Source organism: Charadrius vociferus, unplaced genomic scaffold (assembly GCF_000708025.1).
Source record: "Charadrius vociferus isolate BGI_N301 unplaced genomic scaffold, ASM70802v2 scaffold3, whole genome shotgun sequence".
NCBI lineage: Eukaryota > Metazoa > Chordata > Aves > Charadriiformes > Charadriidae > Charadrius > Charadrius vociferus.
This window is the reverse complement of record NW_009647748.1, coordinates 1,791,160-1,812,194: the sequence shown is the minus strand read 5'-3', so window position 1 is coordinate 1,812,194 and position 21,035 is coordinate 1,791,160. Positions and strand designations below refer to the sequence as shown.

At 38.4% G+C, this 21,035-nt stretch overlaps 1 protein-coding gene across 1 annotated transcript in view; it reads right to left on the bottom strand.

Moving 5' to 3' along the window:
* The window catches only part of CPEB4 (cytoplasmic polyadenylation element binding protein 4), a 40,853-nt gene that overhangs the window by 1,665 nt on the left and 18,153 nt on the right, over positions 1-21,035 (bottom strand). The window contains exons 3-8 of the mRNA XM_009882072.1: positions 9,402-9,425; positions 7,214-7,387; positions 4,693-4,782; positions 3,941-4,059; positions 2,915-3,029; positions 2,536-2,717 (exon numbers count right to left, since the gene is read on the bottom strand). Coding sequence (XP_009880374.1) covers positions 2,536-2,717; positions 2,915-3,029; positions 3,941-4,059; positions 4,693-4,782; positions 7,214-7,387; positions 9,402-9,425 — 704 coding nt within the window. The remainder of the gene's footprint in view (positions 1-2,535; positions 2,718-2,914; positions 3,030-3,940; positions 4,060-4,692; positions 4,783-7,213; positions 7,388-9,401; positions 9,426-21,035) is intronic.

Sequence of the window (21,035 nt, the reverse complement as noted above, 5' to 3'; positions counted from 1 at the left end):
CTGCTCACAGCACTCCGGAGCGCTCTCTCTGTGACAGCAGGCAAAGCTTGCTGCTTGCTGTACCCAAGCTGGCTACAGCACAGCTCGTTTAGACATGCCTATGTGTTTAAATCACAACTGCAGCACTGCCATCCCCTAAAGGCTCGGTTTCACCTCAAAACCAGTAATCACCTCCACTCCCATTCCTTCGCTCCGCAGAACTGTGAGAGGGCCATGGGACATATCAGAAGCGCAACACAAAACTTCATGTTAAAAAAGCACAGGTACAAGTTCCTGTTCTAGAAGTGTTTGCAAATCTTCTCTGAAGATCATTTAATCAGGTGTTTTCACAAACATTTCCAAATATTGAGACTGTGACTGGTATCTCTACTGTTAACCTGTTATCTCGGCACCTGGCTTAGGGATGCTCCTTTCTGCATCTCAGTAACCTTGGAGGGATGCTGGCTTATTCCGATAAGGATATTCACAAGTTCCTGTGTTTTTAAACTTACCCAATTTTATCACAGTCCAGACAGGGCACTGCAGTAGTTTAATGCCATTTGTGCTTATAGTACATATAAACTACTTGGAGACAGTACAGCAGCCTTTTTTTTTGGCCTCAGTTTTTCCTCCTCTTCCACTCCTAGAGTTCTGTTTCTCAAACACCCCTTCATGCCAACTCAGAAGAGTAAAATTGTAGAAGAGCAGAGGCAGGCAAATACTCCTAAGAGCACGTTCTCCCTTCATCACCTAGTTTGCTATGTAGTTTGAGGTTAGGTATTCACTGATGAGCATCGTCTCCTGCAAGTGCTAAGAGGAAACCTACAAATGCGCTATTCAGGCCTCCTTAATGTGGCAATTCTGCTGCTCTATTATGTCTGCTCAGACATATTCAGAGGCCAAACTACAGCACAGGTAATTATACCTCTGCTTGCTTTAGCCTGTTACTGCGGCACTGGATTTTGTGCAGGTTTGCAGCCCATAGATAACAGAGTCCTCAGCGTATTTATTCAACTTGTGCTGAAGAGCACATGCCAAACACAACCTGCAACCATTACTTGTGCGAGCTATATCAAGGTTTCCCAACTACAGAGAAACAGCGTAAATTACAGCAACTTCATCAGGCACGCTTAGGGTGGCAACACCCATCGGAAGCTCTGCAGTGGTGGGTGCTGTAGACCACTGAGCACCTCATTTGCATTATCTCTCTGAAGGGCACACCCTTTAGCAGCACCTCCTTGCCTAATTTTACAGGAAATCCCTTCTTGTTACTAATTTTGTTTTTCTTTTTACAGAAAAACTTTCTTAGAACTAATTAATAAGAAAAGTAGTATTGCCACTGTTGTACTTCAGTATCTCTCATGTACCCAATCCCTCTTACAACGAATTCTCTGAGCACTTTCTTGCCACATTTCTTCTTAACTACACACAAAATGGGGAAATAAGGAGGAGTGGAAGGAGAGAAGGAAGGGGAAATAGATTGCAAAATCTTTGCTAGAGTTCACAAGTACTTACTTAAATTTGTAGTCCCACCAGCTTCAGTGGACCTATTCACCAAAGTGTCTGCTTATGCAAGCAGGAGTTGCACAAGGGCAGCCCAAATTATTTGTTCAAAGCCATACAGAACTTATTTCAGAGCCAAGATTAGAACAAAGACATTCCAATTCACATGCCCACAGTCAAATTGTTGTTACATTTCTTCTACCCAAGCTCTATAGCCAAAGCAGAAGCGAAATGATAATCAGCTAAGCAGCCAAGTTTGGGGTTTTTCCTCTGTAGTAACTATAAAATTAAGATCAGTAAGATCAACAATGACAGTCATGTAAGAAAAACCCAGAGACAAAGCATGAATTAGACAGAAAGGTACATGTAAAGATCCGAGTTTCTCAAAATTGTGGCTGGAAGATCAGTGTAATTGGCAAAGTCACATGTTCTATAGATGAGAGGGCAGAGGCAAGCAAACTGCAGATCCATTTGACCATATTACTTTAATTTATAATAATAAAGGAATAAAATAACCAAACACAGCCTTTACGTAGGCAGCGGAGGATGACTGTGAGGCTGTAATGCACACTAACGAGTTTACAATGCATTACTATGATGCTCTTTAGGAACACCCAGCACACAATGTGTAACACTAGGGCCAGATTCTGCCCACTCTCTCAAGAGATGCAGAACAGGAGGAAGAACTGCTCCATCTTTGGCAGATACCTTACTCCCTGACATTATACGAACACTACAAGTGCAAATACTTGCAGTGGGAGTATATGACAAGTGCAATATTCTTATAAAAGGGCAAGGCAGCTGACATGCTTCCCATTATGCTAAGCAATTTGAGAAAGTCTGCTTCACAGTTGCCTCCCACGTTCCAGAAGCAACAGCTCTGTACCACTCCTTCATTTTTATTCTGTGTTGTATCTAAGTGGCACAATCTAGCCCTAAATATGCAATTAATCTGATATAACATTTACAGTCTTCACAATGACACACATTTACATGGAAAAGCATTTCTAGAGAAAGCACTGAACAAAAATAGAATGTGCTTGAAGACCTTACCCGTTTATCTATCTCTCCATGCTGCAGCTGAACAAAGCGAGCACTGATAGCAGCTATGTAACTCTGTTGATTAGAAAATGCAACCCGCCCAGCTCCTTTCGGGTACTTCAGCTCAGGGTCTGTGTCAATTCCAGCATAGCACACCCCTCCGTACAGCCGATCCATTATCATTGCAAGTTCCACTAAACCAGAAGGGAAAACGAAACAGTGGTGTAGACTTGGTATTTTTGTCTAAAAGCATCAAATGAAACAGTCCATTTGTATTCATGTCCCCCGCTATAAGTGTCAAAAACACTTGCTGAAATAGCTTGTTTCCCCCGTTGCTCCCCAATCAGACTGCATATTCAACATGCCCAGTGCTGCGGAACACGCAGTGTACCTGCTCGTAAAGGCCGAGGAACACCACCAACAAAAATGGTTTTTCGTGGGTCAAGAGGCTGTGAACCATCCATAACAAAATCACTATCACTAAGGTTCCAAGGCCGGATCTGAACCTATGGACAAAAAGCCTTTTTTTTTTAACCATTCACAATTCAAAGTATCTCAGTAATATAAATAAAACAGTATCCTACAAAGAAAACCTCTTAAATGGCTCCTGTACTTTCTAAACTCACTTTCTACTCATTCAGCAATCATTTCTTGAAATGAAATAGTAATAAGCTCTGTTAAGACAGACAACTTGATCACACTAAATTTCACCACTTCCTTGTTACCCAAATTTCTGGGAAAAAACTCACCCTCTACTTACACATTTACTTAATCATGCCTGAACTGTGCTGTACGAACCACACTGGTGCATACGTATCTACGCTTTTCGTGTTGTTCTAGCCAAGTGTGAGCACTAGACTAGCGTTATCTCAATGCAACAGGCTCCAGTGCACAAAGTTGCATGTTTATTTACTATGCAAAACTAGCTGCCTTTATATTTGCTTACAGCTGGCCAAATGTGAAATACAGAAATACAGCAGAAGTCTCTCCAACTACTAACAGACTCGCATCAGCCCCAAAGCCGTTTGTACTAATAATTTACAGTACAATGCCATGTCATGTTTTTTTGGATTTAATTTCTCTCTGTCAAAACATGTCACGTGCAACACTCAGGCAATATGAATTCTACATTTTATTCAATAACAAGCATAAAATACCTGTCTGGAAATATAATTATTACATCAGCAATGGTGAAATTTAGCAAACCTTTTTCTAACAAAAATATGAACCATAACTAGACTAAAAAGCTTCATAATGTCTAGTTTAAAAATAAGTCAGTTGGTCTTTTTGAGAACTTAATTTGACACCTTAAAGAAATTTAAACATTAGCACTCTGAAGACAGAAAAAAAGGCATCTGAAGAGAACAATTTCTGGTTATCATACAGGAATTGTGCAGGCCCTGACAATTCTACCTACCGGTTTGTCTTTGATAGTGGGGCTGGAAACGCAAAGATAGAGCTTTCCATCTTCTTCAATACATGCATCAATCAGTGCCTGTACAGAGCTTTCATCTTGGAACAGCAAAAATGCATATCCTACAAAAGGGAAAACAAACATGTAACTTCTTTTGTCCATTTGTGTATATGACAATAATTCAACCCAGAATTATGCTTAGCACTGTGTCATCATGCTACCATACAGTGAGGGACAAGCTTTAAGATGCTCTCATGCATTTCCAACCCGGCCTCCTGCAAGTCCTCTGCAGAGACGTGAAGGAAAGCAGGGAGCTGGCTGATCAGCACACTCTCTCCCCATTTCCTTTGGAAAGCAGCAGTATGAAGGAACAAAAGCCACAGCTGTGGAGGCAAACCTGCCATGACGGTCGTTAATATAAAATGGTCGTTAATACAAATCCTTCCCAGATTCTGTGGAGGGCATTTAGTCCCTTTAAAGAGGACCAGACTTGACTACTATTACAAAAATGAAGAACAAGGGGAGAAAAAGGAAAATGGAATAAAGTAAACCCGGAAAGTTAAAGAAGAATTCTTTTAGTGCAGAATAACTGCAAAGCCACATTCTAAATTCTACCAGTTTATAACAATCCCAAGGATTCAACTCTTTTTCCCCTAAACATTGGGTCATTGTCACAAAAATCTTGTCTGAAATGGATTCTTATCAGGAAAAATGATTCCAAAATGCTCATATGTTATTGAATATCAGATATTTACCTTTAGGAGGAAAATAAGATTTGCTCTCTGCCTTGTGCGGCCAGTCTACAATCAAAGGTCCAAAACGACGAAAACTAGCAGTGATCTCATCTGTAAAGACAAAAGGGAAAAGGCACGAATTGAAATCAAAATAAATTGAATGGAAGACATTTGAAGAACATTGATTTCGGGTAGCTTCATAAATAAACATCCTGTGACCCTAAAGGTTCAGCAGCTCATAGCAATGCTTACTAGCTGATGGGGAATCTTCATGACAAGTCAGAACACACATTAGAAAACAAGACAGGTCGAAGATCAAGCTTTTCTTTCTACTGATGATTATAAAAAAAAGCTCGTAGCCCACTAATTGGCAGAAATGGAGTCACTGCATCTATACAGCTATAATAACCCAGCTTCAACTATTCTCCCACAAAGAGTTTAGAGACAATTTGCTGACTTGCTAGTAAGCAATCAGCTCTGCCAATATGCCTTATAATTGCAGAAAGAGTGGGAAAAAATGAAGGGACTATCACAAGACCCAGCCATGCCTGCTCGTATCACATGCCAGTGCCACATGTGCCAACACTATCTCAGCTTGACCTCAAACTGAGTAAACTTGCAGGACATAGTTACGCAATTTTATTGGAGAAATGGCAAGAACATATTACTATATCATGATGCAGTTCTTGCATTCATTTCAATTTGTTCTTTGGCCCCAAATTACTGGTGTAAATTTGCATATGCTAGTCCCATAGAAGTCTTCTAGTTGCAATTCTGTTCTTGAAATTTAGTGATTATTCCCTTTTCTTCCTCCACAAACACACTTGAACCATCACTAGTTAAAGTTCTCTGGACAAGAATTTTTATTAAAAAATTGAAACAAAAAAGAAAAAGCTTCACATTGCTGGAGCGTCATCTAAACCGGCACACAGCTCAGCTGTAGTCTGCCTATGGTATTACAGGGCTTTCTATACTAGCACGCTGTTGGGGGTTCCTAATACACAATTTAGAGCATTCTCCCCACCCTCAAATTCAGTTAGAAATCTGAAGAGGTGTTACTAATTATGTCTTTTTCAGTTTGCTTACACTCTTCAATGACATTGCTAATGAAAGAGCAACTGAAATCCACTGTACCGACAGCTTTTCTGCGCACTACAGATCATGAGGAAGGTATACAGCAATGGTAGTAAGCCAAGGTTACATGCTGATGAATATACAAACCAAGGAGAACAATATTTACTACATATCTATTCTTAAAATAGATCTCTGTTCAGAACAGCACTTAACACAAATTTAATGTTAAAGCACATACATAAAGTGCTTTCAGGATCAGAAAAACCTCAAAGATTCAGCTGTGATGTAGATTTTAAATTATATACTCCTTTTTCTAATCCACACTTGTGCATTTAACAGGAAGAGTGCTGACATAAGCAACTCTGAAAAATTCAAGCTACCTTCCTGGCACAGGAGATTAGGAAAGGTCCTAATCTTCAATAACTAGGGTCCACAGAGACCAAACTATTCATGTGCTCATCTGCTTTTAAAACAACAAAGGTGGCAAAGTTAAAAGCAAACAAAACCCCAACAGCAACAAAGAGAGAGACTAAGATCATTTTTCCTCTTGTAAACACTATGTCATATTTGACCTTTTAATAATAAAGTAGCTCTTACGTTTGACATGACAGTCAGATTGTCACGTCACAGTAGTACATGCTGCAGTGCATTACAATCACTCTCCCTGACACAAAAAGTGGGTACTAAAATGATTCTGTGATTAAGAAAGAGCAACTTTTCAGATTTACAGTTGCTGCAGTTCTTTTAACCACAATCCCAGCACACCCATACATACAGAATACAGAACTCTGGTGGAACGAAGCTTCACAACACTTGTGCATGAGATAGAGATTTTTTTATTTTTTTTTTTAATAGCAGCGGCAATATTCTGTCACCTGGCTCTGTATGATGGACCCACCACAAATTCTGGTTCCTCACTGTATGCAACTGTCTCTGTACAGATTCATTCCTGTCTAAGTCCTGACCATGCACATGTCAGAAGCTACAACAGGACATAATCATTGCTGAGAACAACCTCTGAGAACTATACTTAAGCATCCAGATAAAGAGCTATGAATTACTATGCTATACAAACTTCATAACGCTACCAGCAGTACTTTTCTGGTTTCTGGTGCCTATGAAATGTTTGCAATGTATTTATGAGTTTCAACGGGTGATATTTTTTTGTTTATTTTTGCACCACTATCCCTTTTTTATAATTTTCATACTGTAAAAGTCAGTTAAATGTGGGGTAACATATGATTTTGTTCTTCAATGGCAGAACAATGCTATAGCCTAAACTAGTTTGAATTATCACACATTTGCCGTGTACTGAAAGTGGTAACGTGCAAAAAGCCATTTACATATCAAAGCTTTTCTGTAGAGTTCGGAAAACAATCATTCATTAGCTAACAGACAAAAGGTTTCACACCACAGTTCTGTCATTAAGCCAGAAGGAGTTTTTCTGGCTAAGATTTTTGGGGCGTACCTTCATCAATATCTGGTGGCAGTCCGCCGACAAAGACTTTACGGGAATACCGTTCCACTCTTTCTCCATTCTGATGGGAGAAGCAGTGAGGTGATCCTAAACCACTATGAAGAGTCTGATCCCCACGTCCGTCATCCAAGAACCCGTCTTCCATTGGAAACAGTGAAGACTGACCTAAAGAGGGGGTTAAAAAAAAAAAGAAAGAAAAAAACCATACTAACAGAACAAAGCACACACTGTTTAAATAATTTTTAAAAAAACGCACTAGTTGCTACATTAGCAGTAAGACTGTTTGCAATCTTCCCTTTTAATGAGCAGTTATGGTCTCAATTTCACATGACCCTTACAGTTTTCAATATTATTCAATAACTCAAAGGCATTATTTCAGAGAAAATGTTCGTAACTGCACTACAACTAATGAAAATTTGAAACAAACCAGTATTTCTAATGAATGCTCAAGTTGATCATTTTCCATTATAATTCATGTTTCCAATTAGATTTCTTTTAAAAAGGTCTAAAACCAGAAGAGAATATTAGCCAATTTTTTTTTCTGGGACTTTCCCAATAGCAGACATCACTGAAACAAGAGCCATATATATAATTTTCCAGTGAACATCTTCTTACAACGAGTAGATACAATTTCACAGTGCAGATGGGAAAACAAGAATTCTACCAGCTAAATGTACTACACATTATTACCTGAGATCAAAACATCTCATGAACCACCCACTTGTAAATAACAAAAATATCCTGGTAAAACATGGAAGACTCACTATAATTTACTGTAAATGAAGACTGAAAACTGGGCAATACTGCGTCATTCCTAGAAGCAAGTTTACCTAGATGTTACAACAGTGTTTCGTTCGTTAATGGACTCACTCTAAGAGAAAATGTTGTAAGCATGCTCCCCCTCATAGCCGAATGTTCTTCTATGATAATCCTTTATCATAGATTTCCTTAATAATATTTATTACTTTTAAATAAGATTCTTTGATTTATAAATGCAACTGTATAGTACCATAAATAAAGCACACAAGTTGATCTCTTCCACGAATTCACCCTTTAGTTACAGTATTCAATATCTAGACAACAAACTGAACAGACTTCTACTCGTTTAAGGAGCATTTTAGGAATAAATAAATATATATAGGGAAAGTAAGCAAATAAACGACGTGTGCTAGAAGTTTTAGGATAGATTTCCTTTTGCCTATGATGCAATACACTATCTCTGCTTTTGCAGAATTAATTACAATCTACCACAGTAACGTATTGGAAAGATTAATTTATCCTGCTTTTGATTCCTTCCTTTGAAATAAATTTATTTTAAAAAAGAAAACATCTTGAAAATGGAAAACTTTACTAGTTCCAATATCCAGACATTTTTCCATGCAAAAATCAAACAGCTAACAAGTTGAAAGAAAAAAATACAATAAAATCCAGACTCCATAGAATTTATACGAATAAACAATGGAAGGCTTGGTCACCTTGCTTTATTTGAAATCTCAAGAATCTATGTACACCTTTAATTAAAATAAAAATCAACTATAATTGGGCCTATTTCTGTAGCTAGGCAAACCTGGTTCTTCCTATGATAAAAACAGCGTAATACAGACTTAAACGTTATTTTGCTTTCCCCTAGTGAACTGATGCACATCTTTCGTTTCATCTCTTAAGACCCCAGTCCTGCAGGTATTGTCGGAAGGGAGCAATTCTCCATACCTAAACAACCTTCTCAGGTTCATCAGCATCACCACTGCTGTTAGATAATTCAACAGGCATGCTTGCAGGATCTGGTGCTTTAACCTAGTAGGCCAGGACATAGATTCACTATAGTCTATGCTGTGTCAAAAAAACCATCAACACCCAAAAGAACCAAAATAAACTTCCGCAGCATTGGTGTTCATACATAACATACACACAAACACAGCAACATAGCTCTCCAGTGCAACAAATCATACAGATGATGTCCACTGTAAGGATCGTGATCATTTCAGCCTCCATAGTGCTACTGCGGAGTACTGCCTAATTCAGTTAAAATGGTTATTTATGGCATGCAGACTATGTAAACGTATGTGAAACTGATGCTTTATAATCTTAAATTTTTGAGTTTGCCCTCTAGTAACAACTTAATGTTTTTTCTCCCATGAGACATTGTCAACATTAGAAAATTAAATAGGAATGTTGTTACCTCGCCTTCTCCCATATGTCCTTGCTGCATGTTAAATGAGAAAGAAAACAGCCTTTCAAACATTGTTATAAGGACCAAAAGACCTTGTTTTATCGCCTTTATACTAACTCAGTGATTCTCAAGCCTTTTCATACTCCAGGTCATTTTAAATGGTGTTCACAAGCTGACCTCCCCCCCGCCCACAATACCATGCCTTCCTTGCCCCATCTCCGTTACTTATTGATAAAGCATATTGATATGAGGCTGACAAAGTATATATGTAGACTCAAAGAGAATTTTTAAAACCATTTTAGTTCTTAATTTGCACACTTATTTTGAAACCTATTCCTTAATCCTCTGCTTGGTGTATGCCTTTAAGTAAATGGATCTTTTCTCATGCACCGGGTCTCCTGAGGCATTCTGCCACGCACCATGCCCTCTACCTTGCCAAGTTCATGCGTACTCTAACACTGATCTTCATCTGAACTGTAGAAAAAGCCCTAACACGGGGAAAGTGGAGGACTATTGTGTTAATTTCTGTTTTCAAATTAGGTTGCTATAAAAGCTTTGTGCAGTGCGCAAAATCCTTGGTTAAATTATTACTGGGAAATAACCAGCTGAAAAACTTAAAGTCAAGGAGAAAATGTCTGGGCCGCTAAAACCGCCTTTCAGACCTCCTGCAGCCTGTGTACAACAGTACAGATTCCCTCATACTAACTTACTACACTTCGCTGTAATTATTCGACAGCTACCCACTGCTTCCTACTTTTCATTTTCCAAAACAGATCAATTCTACCACTAAAAAATACAACATTTTTCTGCCCTGGCTTCCAGGACCCATTGTCAGAATACAGCCAAACTTTGCCATCAAACTTGCCCATTCTTTGTCTTTTAATCTCATTAAAGTCTGTGTCTGAAAGCAGGCCAACTGTTTTCAAAACTTGGTTTCTCCTGGCAAGTACTATGAGAAACTGAGCACAACATGCATTTTATTTTGCTTCCTCATTTAAAATTGAGGCTGACAATTAGTTTAAGCATTTAAGTATTTGTAAACCACAACAGAACAGGAGTCGTTTCCTCTTTCAGAATAAAAATGATATCAAACCAATTTACTTCATGATTATTTAACATCTGTAAGATCATTTTACTTCTCTGATCTTTTGCTGATAGAGAGACTGCCTATGAACACCAAGAACAGAAAATAACAAAGCCCTCGTCTTCAGACTGAAGCATACTCTTGAGCATTCGCGCAGGTACTGGCTTTATGGGAGAACCTTAAAGGCCTTAACGAGCATAATTTTTCCACGGTAATTTCTAATTTAGAAATCCAAGATGCTCACATAGTCCTCAAAGTAGGAAGTTTTAAGGAACTTGTCTTTCATGGAAAGCAATCGGCAATCTTACTGCATTTCTGACAAAGCTCAGAAGCCTTTGCACGTTTCAGAAAACACCAAGCACTTTCAGAAACAGCTCTGTCTACAAAGCCATAAAAATCTTGCTTGTGGTTTCTAAATTACTAACAAAACCACACAAACTCCTTCACTTGGTACACCCATTCTTGGCAACAAAGTGTGCAGCAGAGATACGATTCTCACTGCGGATCTGTGACCACAATTTAGGTCAGCAGACTCCTCACTGCTTTGCCACCTGTGTCACTCAAGGCAATAGGATTTTTCTCCTTTACCAGTACAGAAAACAACAAAAAAAAGGTCAGGCACCAGCTAGGAAGTATTTCCAGTGCCAAATACTACTGAAGAAGTTTTCAGAAACAAATACTAAGATTTTTTTCTTCTTAGTTTGCTTCTTATTTTCTGCATTTGCTTCATCTAACACGCAAAATACCAACATTTGACATTTCAAAACATTTCTCAGGAGCCACAGTTTATAAACTACCCCAGTGCAGCACAAATACAAACTCTCTCTGCTCACTGAATTCAGAGCTCATCACATGCCATTAATTTCACACAATGTAATACACAGCACTGAAACTAAAGAATGCTCTTTTGGCAGGCCAGGAAGACAACTAAAAGTGATTTACCAATTCTGTCTCTGGCTTTCATAATTTCAAGTTAAGAGAAACCTTTGCTATGGTAGTACCCTAGCTGAGTTCCAACACAAATGAAGCCTTAAGGTAACTGTTACCAACCAGCGAAAAAGATTTAATTCTGAAGATCAGAATTATCTAATTGCCTATTCCCTGCTGAGAAATGAGACAACTACAACGCTGGTTTGGATTCCTCAAAATCTATTTGTCCTTTCCCCATTTCTTCAACATTTCAGATAATTGTACAAAGGGCCTAGGACAGGTTTACTAATCTCACAAGATATCTGAGCAAGAATTATGTTACAAAACCTAAAAAATGCAAAGTATTTTTGCAACTGGTTCACTTGCTTATTGATAACCTATGCAGAGATATTTTTCCAATAAAATCAGTCTGAAATATAAATTACTATTAGCAGCTGCTTCTATTATTTTGTCACCTCAGCCCTCCCTTCAACATTCCTTTCTGTGTAAGAAATAGTCCCATAGAAAGCCAATGATCTTTTGCAAAAAATCTGCTGCTTTTACTGTCTTTCATTTTAAGGAACTTAGTGAATAAGCAACACACTCAAATTTCTGTCTTCTCTTCACTTGAGACACTTAGTGGGCTCCTGGCCATCTCCTTCTCTCTTTACTTTTCTTTCTTTCTTAAAAAAAAATCACGTCTTTTGTGTCTAACATACCTAAATGTGTTGAGCTTTCTTCTCTCTATAGGAAGCACCAAAAAGACTGTCAATATGTTGTGTATAATCACACGTGCAATTCTGTATAAAGTACCGAGTCACCAAATGACAAAGATATACTGCTGAGGAAGCATGAAAAAATGTACACAAAGCCCAAAATCACTTAAACCCCAAACTTACTACAAGGTTGTCCTGCAAAAAGTGCCCAGGCTGAGCACCTGATGCTTTTTAATGGTTCTTGCTGCCTTCTGATCTGCAGGATGGCAGCAATTTCAGGGGTATTTTGTGCCATTAACTGTGGAAAATCTACATTAAAAGGTCAGCTCAAGAGCAGACTGTTTAAAGCAAAGGGACCAGCAAGCAAGAGGATCCGTATCTCCTGTGAACATCATCCCAACTTTCTAAGGTCACATTAAGACTAGGAGAATTATAAGAGCATCCATAGATCCTATTACTATAAACATCATAAACCCCTGGAATGGACAGGGCAACGGAATGCTCAAAGTTAAATTACAGCTGTACCTTCCTTCTCACTACCTTGCTATATTTGATTTAAGGCATGTAAAGTCTAGGTTGATGTAACACCTGTCCAGTTCTGTACCCAATTTACAACTTTAGTCCAAGAGCTCCCAAAGGCAGGGATCCTGCTCTCTACCTGGGCACAGAGGCCAATATAGTAAAACGCTGCAATCTTTTGTATTAGGCAGTGATATGCTCTCATTTCTTTCCTCTCAAAGATCAAAGCAGACTAGTTTCATTAGTGAGTTCCAAGGAATTTCAGGTTTCTATGCACATTAATCACTGAAGTTACCAGAGAAATATTTTTGACATTTAAAAGGGACAAATATTCATGTTGACTTTTTACATAACCTGTCTGTGAGAACAAGTACGACCCAATCACACCCTTCCACCAAACATTCGCTCTACCACGGGGACAGCTTCCCACCATCCAGCTCCAGGAAAGCTCGGAAACTTATGTCAATTTGCATGTATTCTTTCGTATTCTACACCAATCATACAGGCTCTAAGAAAAATATTCAAGTTGAACAAGATTTTGCTGAAGTGACTCCAATTTCATAAGCTTTCATGAATGACATAATGATTTTTTAGGGACAAAAAGTGACAAACAAGAACCTGCAGCACAAACAAGGGAACCACTACAGGGGAAACAGGCTACAACTCTTGCAGATGGGAGCAGTAGAGAGCAGAAGGGACAACAAAGCCTCTATACCACCATCAGCTATGAAAGTACTATATAAATGGAGAAAAGTGTAAGAGTCCGGATTTTTTTAAAAAGAGGGATAATAAAGTTTTCTCTAAGACTATCTTGAAACTTCTCCATATTACTTAAAAAACTTTTAACTGTAGATGGTCACAGGTGGTCAATTTCTTATGTTGGAAGGCAAAGATGATCAATACACAAACACAGAGTTTCAAACTTTCACTGAAAACATTTACTCTGCTAGTCATTTTCTTCCCCTAAACAGAAGATAGGGAGATAATTTGGTGCTGGTCTGCTTTCTGTTTCACTTAGGACTTAACTTTTAGAGAAACAGAAGTATCAGAGTTTCACAGGATTATTTCTAAATGTGAGCTGGGTATCCTAGAATCTATTACAGAAAATATTTACACTTTCTTGAGTTTTATTTTTAAATTAAAGAAAAATAATTGAAGTATAATCTGGTTTTGCCATTCCAACAGCAAAGCCTTATTTCTAAATTATTCTACATTAAGCTGTATTTTGTAATTGTAGCAAGATTAACAATGCTGTGCACAAGGCCATTAAAATACAAACTACAGTATTTTATTACCTTTTTTCCCCTACTACTCCCTGGGGGCAGGTAGGGTTGATTATAACTCAAGAGTTAGATTTTATCATCACTTCATGTTTCACAATGCATTTCATATGTAATGCATGGACCACACATTTCTACCACAGGTACATTTCACAAGAAGTTCTATAAGGTCATCTCAAGCCCAGTTTCATCAGTGAAGAATCTAATTGTATCTTTAACCAAAATAAAAGCAGAAAAATTAAAATTAGAAAGAAAATCTATATTTAACCTACCTTTGGTTCAATTATCTCTGTATTTGAAGGAGCAATTCAGAGACCAAAGCAGGTATTTGCAGAGAGGTATATATACTTTCTCAAATTAGAACACAAAAATCGTATCTGCCTATATGTATCTATATACAAAGGTACTTGTTCCTATTTAAGAGCCTTACAACTTAAGTCTTAGACGACATTTTCAATAGGAAAGCTGACAGTGTCATGAAGTGTTGCATGGCAGGCAAAAAGTACAGCTTTTTGTGTATTCCTTGGCTTTAGTTCTAAAATACTAAGGACAAAAGGATTAGACCACAGTTCCATGATTGTTAACGTAAGATGTGCACATGTGAAAAAATTTTGCCCAGTTCAAGTACATAATCTCATTTCTGTCAAATTATCCCAAGCACATGATATGTTGACTGTGGAATCAACAGCCGATGCACGGTAAAGACTGGGACAGCCACATGATACCTGGTCCAGGATAAATTCTGTCAATATAGAATAAATTGATCAAAATTTTAACAAATCTACACTGACAGTGAACTTATTCATGTCAGAACTTCGCATCTTAAACTCACAGCCATCTTTGTGATATTGTCAAATGAGATTTTTGTTTCTAAAATTGTTGTCAAAACCAAGCAACTAAAAAGGGATAGTAGAGTTTCCCTATAATGTGGATTTCAAACACTACTGAACTTAAAAGATTAAAAAAACATTCAAATAGTATTTTCTTAATCTAAGACAACCTTACAATAATTAAACACCTCTATATATACATCTGGAGAATGCATATTTGTCACACTTTTACAAATGTCAAAATCAGCATGAAACCAGAAAAGTAGACTACATTTGGCTGCATAGTAAAATAAAGGATTAACACCTTTGGAAGTACTGATCCTGCAAAATTAAGCAGCTGAGATGCCAAAAACTGCATTTTTTCCCCTCCTAATTTATTTTTAAAGAAACACAATGTAAAAAAAAAAAAAAAAGCATGTGATGAGAAATATAGCTCTAGTTTATGTCCAAAACGTCCAAACAAATGCTGAAAAACAAGAGTACTACTGTAGATGCGAGTATTATGCTTTATTTCAAGTAAAGCCAGATGCCTGAAGACAAGTATTTACCCATTCCTTCTGTCGAGAACACTAACGAAATGAAGTTTCTGGTATTCCGTAGCACTCGAGTACAGGTCTGACTAGAATCTTTCATTTTAAATTCCAGGTCAGTGTCACAAACCACAACTGACATACAAAAAGCAAACCGGTTTCTTCTCCCTGAGGAGAATCTACCCATAAAAGCCTTTTAGCGCTGGCTCTTCTGATGGTGACCCTTTTTTGCCTGTGATTATGTTGAATTAATTGGGTTCACATGGTAAAACGGTGGAACCTGACTGTATGGTACGAAGCACATTACCAGTGTAGTAACATCTAATAGTTTAATTGTTGACAACTTTAAATATCAAATAACTGGGGGGGGGGGAGGAGAGAAGCTGAGAAACAGTGCAAGTGAAAGGTACCGTTTCCAAGCCTTGTGCAATAAGCTTTGAGTTTTTAAGGCTTTAATCTGCCTAAAGCAAAACTGCCTCACCAAAGGGATTGTGCAGTTATAATTCAGAAAAGACTAATCTTTGGGGAAATAAAAAACAACTAATGGCTCTCAATCCCATGCAGCGGACAAACCCAGCTGTCCTGGTACCCTGAGACACTGCCCAGGGCAGAAAGCCACAGGCGCTTCCAGCTGGGCCAGTCCAGCCCAGCCCCAGTCCAAATCCACCTTTGCAGAAAGCTCAAGCTAACTCCCAGATTGGGCAACTGGGATAAAAAGTCCTAGACACGCTTGCAGCATGCTATGCAAGCATAAGCCTGAAGGGAAAGTGAGGAAGGAAAAAAAAAGGTTAACTATGAAAAAACTGCAGTTAGGCTTGTGTGAGAGCTTTAAGAACCACCACTGTTGTTATTTCTTTGGTGCTGATGCTCTCAGGTAGTCTGCCAGACTAACACGCGGACTGAACCTCAAGATATCATCTTTCATACATTTCAACAACCACTTAACTACTCATGAAAGGTGACAAACCAAATCCAGTCAGTCTCACTCCTCTCAAAAATACAGAAGCTTCAAAGCTAACTTTGAAGTTTTCTTCGCTATCAAACAGAAGAATACAGAGAAATCTCCTAAAAAAAAACCCCGTGCTTTAAATCCTAAACATAGCTACAGCTTTGTCTACAAGGTATCAATATTTTTTCCGTAATTCCAATTACGTTACACTGGGTTACTGCAAATCAGTTTAGTTGTAACCCTTAAGTATGATAATGTATTTGAAGATAATTCTTCCCTCTCCTCCAGGAACCCCCACAGGGTCAGAGATAAGAAACCAAAAGCAGAAAAAGCAAATCATGGAACACAACCTTCTGCTGGAGACTGGATGTTAGTTGGAATTATACGTGTATTTCAGAAAAGCAGGCACCCTACTGCTAGTGGCACTGAGCTTTATTTTATATTAATGTATGACTTCTGGAGACTAGGCAAGAAGTTATAAAAACGTCCCATCTTTTCCCTCAATACATCTTCCAGTTAATGATATGGAATAATTGGCAGCATTTATTTTATGAACACTTAAAATATTACTATATTCACTTCAAAAATAAAAAATGAAAGGCAGAGTTTGCAACTGGGAGAAGGAAAAATATTACACAGCTTTGCCAGCAAAGAGCAACTCAGGTTCTCTGCCACAAAACTACTTCAAATGTGATAACTCCAGTAAATTCCAAAATACACACTAATACACACTCACTGACATGATGAAAGGAAAGAATGGGATGTCATTGCTAAAAATCGCTAGACATAATTTATTTTGTGAGAAGAACAATTTATTGAACCTATTATGGAATTTATCAAGCAACTTACAAAAACATATGGAAAAGGTGCAAAAACTTCACAAACCTCCCATTGGCAGCCATGGCTCACAGGCACTGTGTTCCTGGATTATTTATAGGCAGCATTCCACCTCAAGGGATGCTGGTATCTGCCTATATGATCAGCCTAACAATTAATGTAAAGGAACTGGCTGAATTCTGCCCATGCTTTATGAATAACCTGAAATGCAATTCCTGCTTGTGACCTGCAAGAGCTAGATTTACATTGGCATATACTTACATGCTCCAAGATTTAAAACCAGAGTTCCTTAAATACAATGGCAGGTTCAAAGCAACTTATTTTTGTCAGTGGAAGGAATGATCACAAGACAGCCGGGAATGCAACATGAGAGCTTTGTTCCTTTTTTAAGCATCCTCTTACTTCACTCCCAAACAATAAGGAAATAGTAATACAAGCAAGTAAACATCAAGCACGCTCAAGTCCCTGCAGCATAACATTTCCCCATTTTTCATTTTTACAGTAACCAGCATAGATAGGACACTAATTTTTCCACTAATACAGATGAAAAAAACTGTACTATACACTTCCCCACACCCAATCCAAATGGGAAGAGAAACAGAAAACTTTATTTTAAAAGAATCAGCACTTCAATTCCTCTGCCCAGGTTCTAAATGGTATATCGGTCCACACAGCAACACTATTTATTATAACAATTTAAAATGACACGTGAACAACCAAGACATTCTTTAGAAGGCCTTCAGAAAGCTATCCCCATTTCCCTCATCATTTGTGCACTAATGACAATATGAAGATTTGTACGTAACATTATTATAAATTACTGGGATGTAATTTATAATAACGTAATAATATAATATATTAATGTATTATAAATTGCTTTATATACGTAACATTATTATAAATTACTGGGAAATTATTAATGTATTATAAATTGCTTTATGTATTTGATTTTATCTATCATAATTATCCCCACATTCTATACACAAAGTTTATCCTCTTCTCATACGTATCTGATCTGACTGCAGAGCTGGGACTCTTCATAGGATTTCTAAGCAAAGCTGAAAGAATACCACTCCCTGTACCTCTAAAGACACTTGACATTTACATATCTCGAGACAGCACGTGACTGCTCCACTCATCAACTATCCACATTATAGTCCAACTATCAACATTACAGTGAAAAAAACCCACCCCAAAACAAAACCCCAAAAACTGGCACCACAGCTAACCAATCTGCATTCCAACAAACAATACGTTAAGCCAACTATGGATAAATCTACTGTAAGATGTATTTTCAGATTTGCCTCATTGATAGTTCCCATCACTCTACCTAATGCTGAATTAAAATAAGCAGATATTGAATACAAAAACTGTATATACATCACAATTCTTTCTCAAAATACCTTACGTAACTGATGCAAAAATCAGATTTCAGGCTGCTGCACAGTCACTCGCTGTTGTATGCAAAGACTGTCCACTACCAAAAATTGTTTCTGTATGACTTTCTTCAGAGCTTGTTCCAGTTTACACTCACACCTCATCTGTCACCTCCTTATCTTTCTTCAAAACTCATCCCTACTCTCATTATACCTCCCATTTCTTCTTTTATCTCCAGGTTTAAGAAAAGCACTTCAGGCTTTTCTTTCTGCTCCTTTCCTGCCATTTCTAGCCAGACAAACATGCTGGCAGAGAGTATGCAAAACGTGGCTAACAAAAGGCTCAAAGAGCTAACAATTCAACATCAAGGAAAAAAGTGAACAAAGTGAGCAAAAAGACGAAAGACGGGTAGTTTCAGCCTTTGGGAGGGGAGGTGGGCGAACTCTCCGTTTTCTAAAACACGGAACAGACACTACTCATGGAGTACAGCTCCAAATTAAAGGCTGCTTTGAAGATGATCCAGAATGGTCAGAGATTATCAAAGCAAGAATTCAGCAAAGAAAAAAAGAAAACAACAACCACTTGGTGGACAGCAATACTGAAAAAGGCAGGAGATTAAACACACTTCTAAAAAAAAGGGATGGAATTAATTTAACAAAAATATAAAAAAGCAAGCAAGAAAACCTTAGAAAGGTTTTAATCAGATTAGCAAGGCTGCTGTCACAGAATTCAGCACAATTTTGTTGGCTGTAACACTTTTCAAGGTCAAATCACTGATTTAGACATGAAAATTTTTAGCAGTATTTCAATGTTTTGTTGTGTTTTAAAAATCTCTAACTGCCACATCATTTGCCGTACATACATTCCTAGGAAGTATCTTGTCTAAGGAGTATGAAAGGCATTTAATTTTCCATACAGGCTCTGGAGACAGCATGGCAAGGGGCCTATGAGAAATGTTTCAAGATTGCACAAAAAACCCCGTAGGTCTTATACTCCCATGAAGTTAACAGGAATCCTAACGCTGATTTCAAAGCTGGACCAGGATCAGAAAACCCTGGGATATTTGTACTGCTCTGTGGTGGCAGGGGAAGGAATTTCCTGGACTGAAAGGGTGGTTACATTAATACCCTCTAGCCTATTGCTCAATGGCTCCATTTTAGACAGATAGAGTAAATCAAGGTGTTGCTCTTCCTCAGCTGAATACCCTACCTCAAAATCCTGCAGTAGTGGAGTACAAACATGTAGTTGTTTGACATCTGCATTATCAAGACCTGTACTTCTATAAAAATGCAGGTATTATCGCAAAGTTTAAACTAGTCAGTAATTCTTGTGTAAAAGTAGTACCAGCATGGGTAACCAAGAGTATCTGTTTCCTTACCTTATTTACTTCCAGTACTATATTTAACAATATATATATATCTAATACAAGTCAAACTCAAGTTCTGAAAGCAGTTCCAAAGGTAAATAAATGTAAACATTTTGAAAAATCCCCCAAGCTCTGAGCAGCACCACAACCTACAAAATACTTCCCACACACTTAAAATAAAGAGTATCAATAAATGCAAATGAATTCATTTAATGTCAACAGTAATTCACCTCTTCCAACTGAAAACAAATACTAAACTGCAACATTTCAGTACATAATTTGGATTGTGCTATTATTTCCCAAATCATTCCAGATGACTGCAAAAGTGTTTATTATACAGTCTTAAATGCGGCATCCCTGTCCTGGGATTTTTGCAGTTTTCATTGTAGTAAGAGAATTTGCAGCAAATAGTAAAAAGAACAGCAGTAACTTAACTACTGCTTTATTTTTCAAATCATATGCATCAGTGTACACGGATACAGATGGTTTAAATTATTTATTAGGGAATGCACAATGTTTTCTGAGATAGTATAAGTGGGTCTTGGCTTTTCACAGCTGGTAACAGAAAATTAAGGTGCCAAAGCCAAGGAATAATCAGAAAAAAAATCTCAAAGGTGATAACCTAAATGACACTCTACCTTTGCCTCGGGGCAACCTGTGTTCCAGTCCACGTATGTCTTCCAAAGAACAGGCAAACTCTCATTTCATTTACGTCCGCCTAAATGCTGCCAACTGCAAACTGCTATAAATTAAAACCCTTTTTTAAACTGATCCCATTTGCTTATGGCATACAGTGCCACAAAACCAGGCAATCACTTGACAACTTGGCAATCAGCCTGGTTCCAAGGCTGTAACCGCCCCAAACCCCCTGGACAGACACATGGTCCTTCTCCTGCCGCAGGAACAACCCGCACCCCGCGCTGCTGACGGGCCCGTGGGGTTTGCAGGTGAGGAAACACAGTTATGGAGGGAGGAAATAAGGAAAGAGAGGGCCTGCCTGCGCCTTCAACAACACAGCCATATTAACAGTCTCCATTGTTGTTCGACACCGGTATTGCACAAACCGCGCAGAGCCCGCAGGCTCCAGCACGCCTCCAGGAAGCACAACACAAACGGCGACCTTTAAATCGGCGCTCAAGGACCAGCACGCTCCGAACCGCGTTACCGGAGCGGCCACCGAGGGCAACACCCGCCAACGCGCTCCTCTCCCCGCCGGCGCACCACCACCCCTCCGGTCACAGCCTCC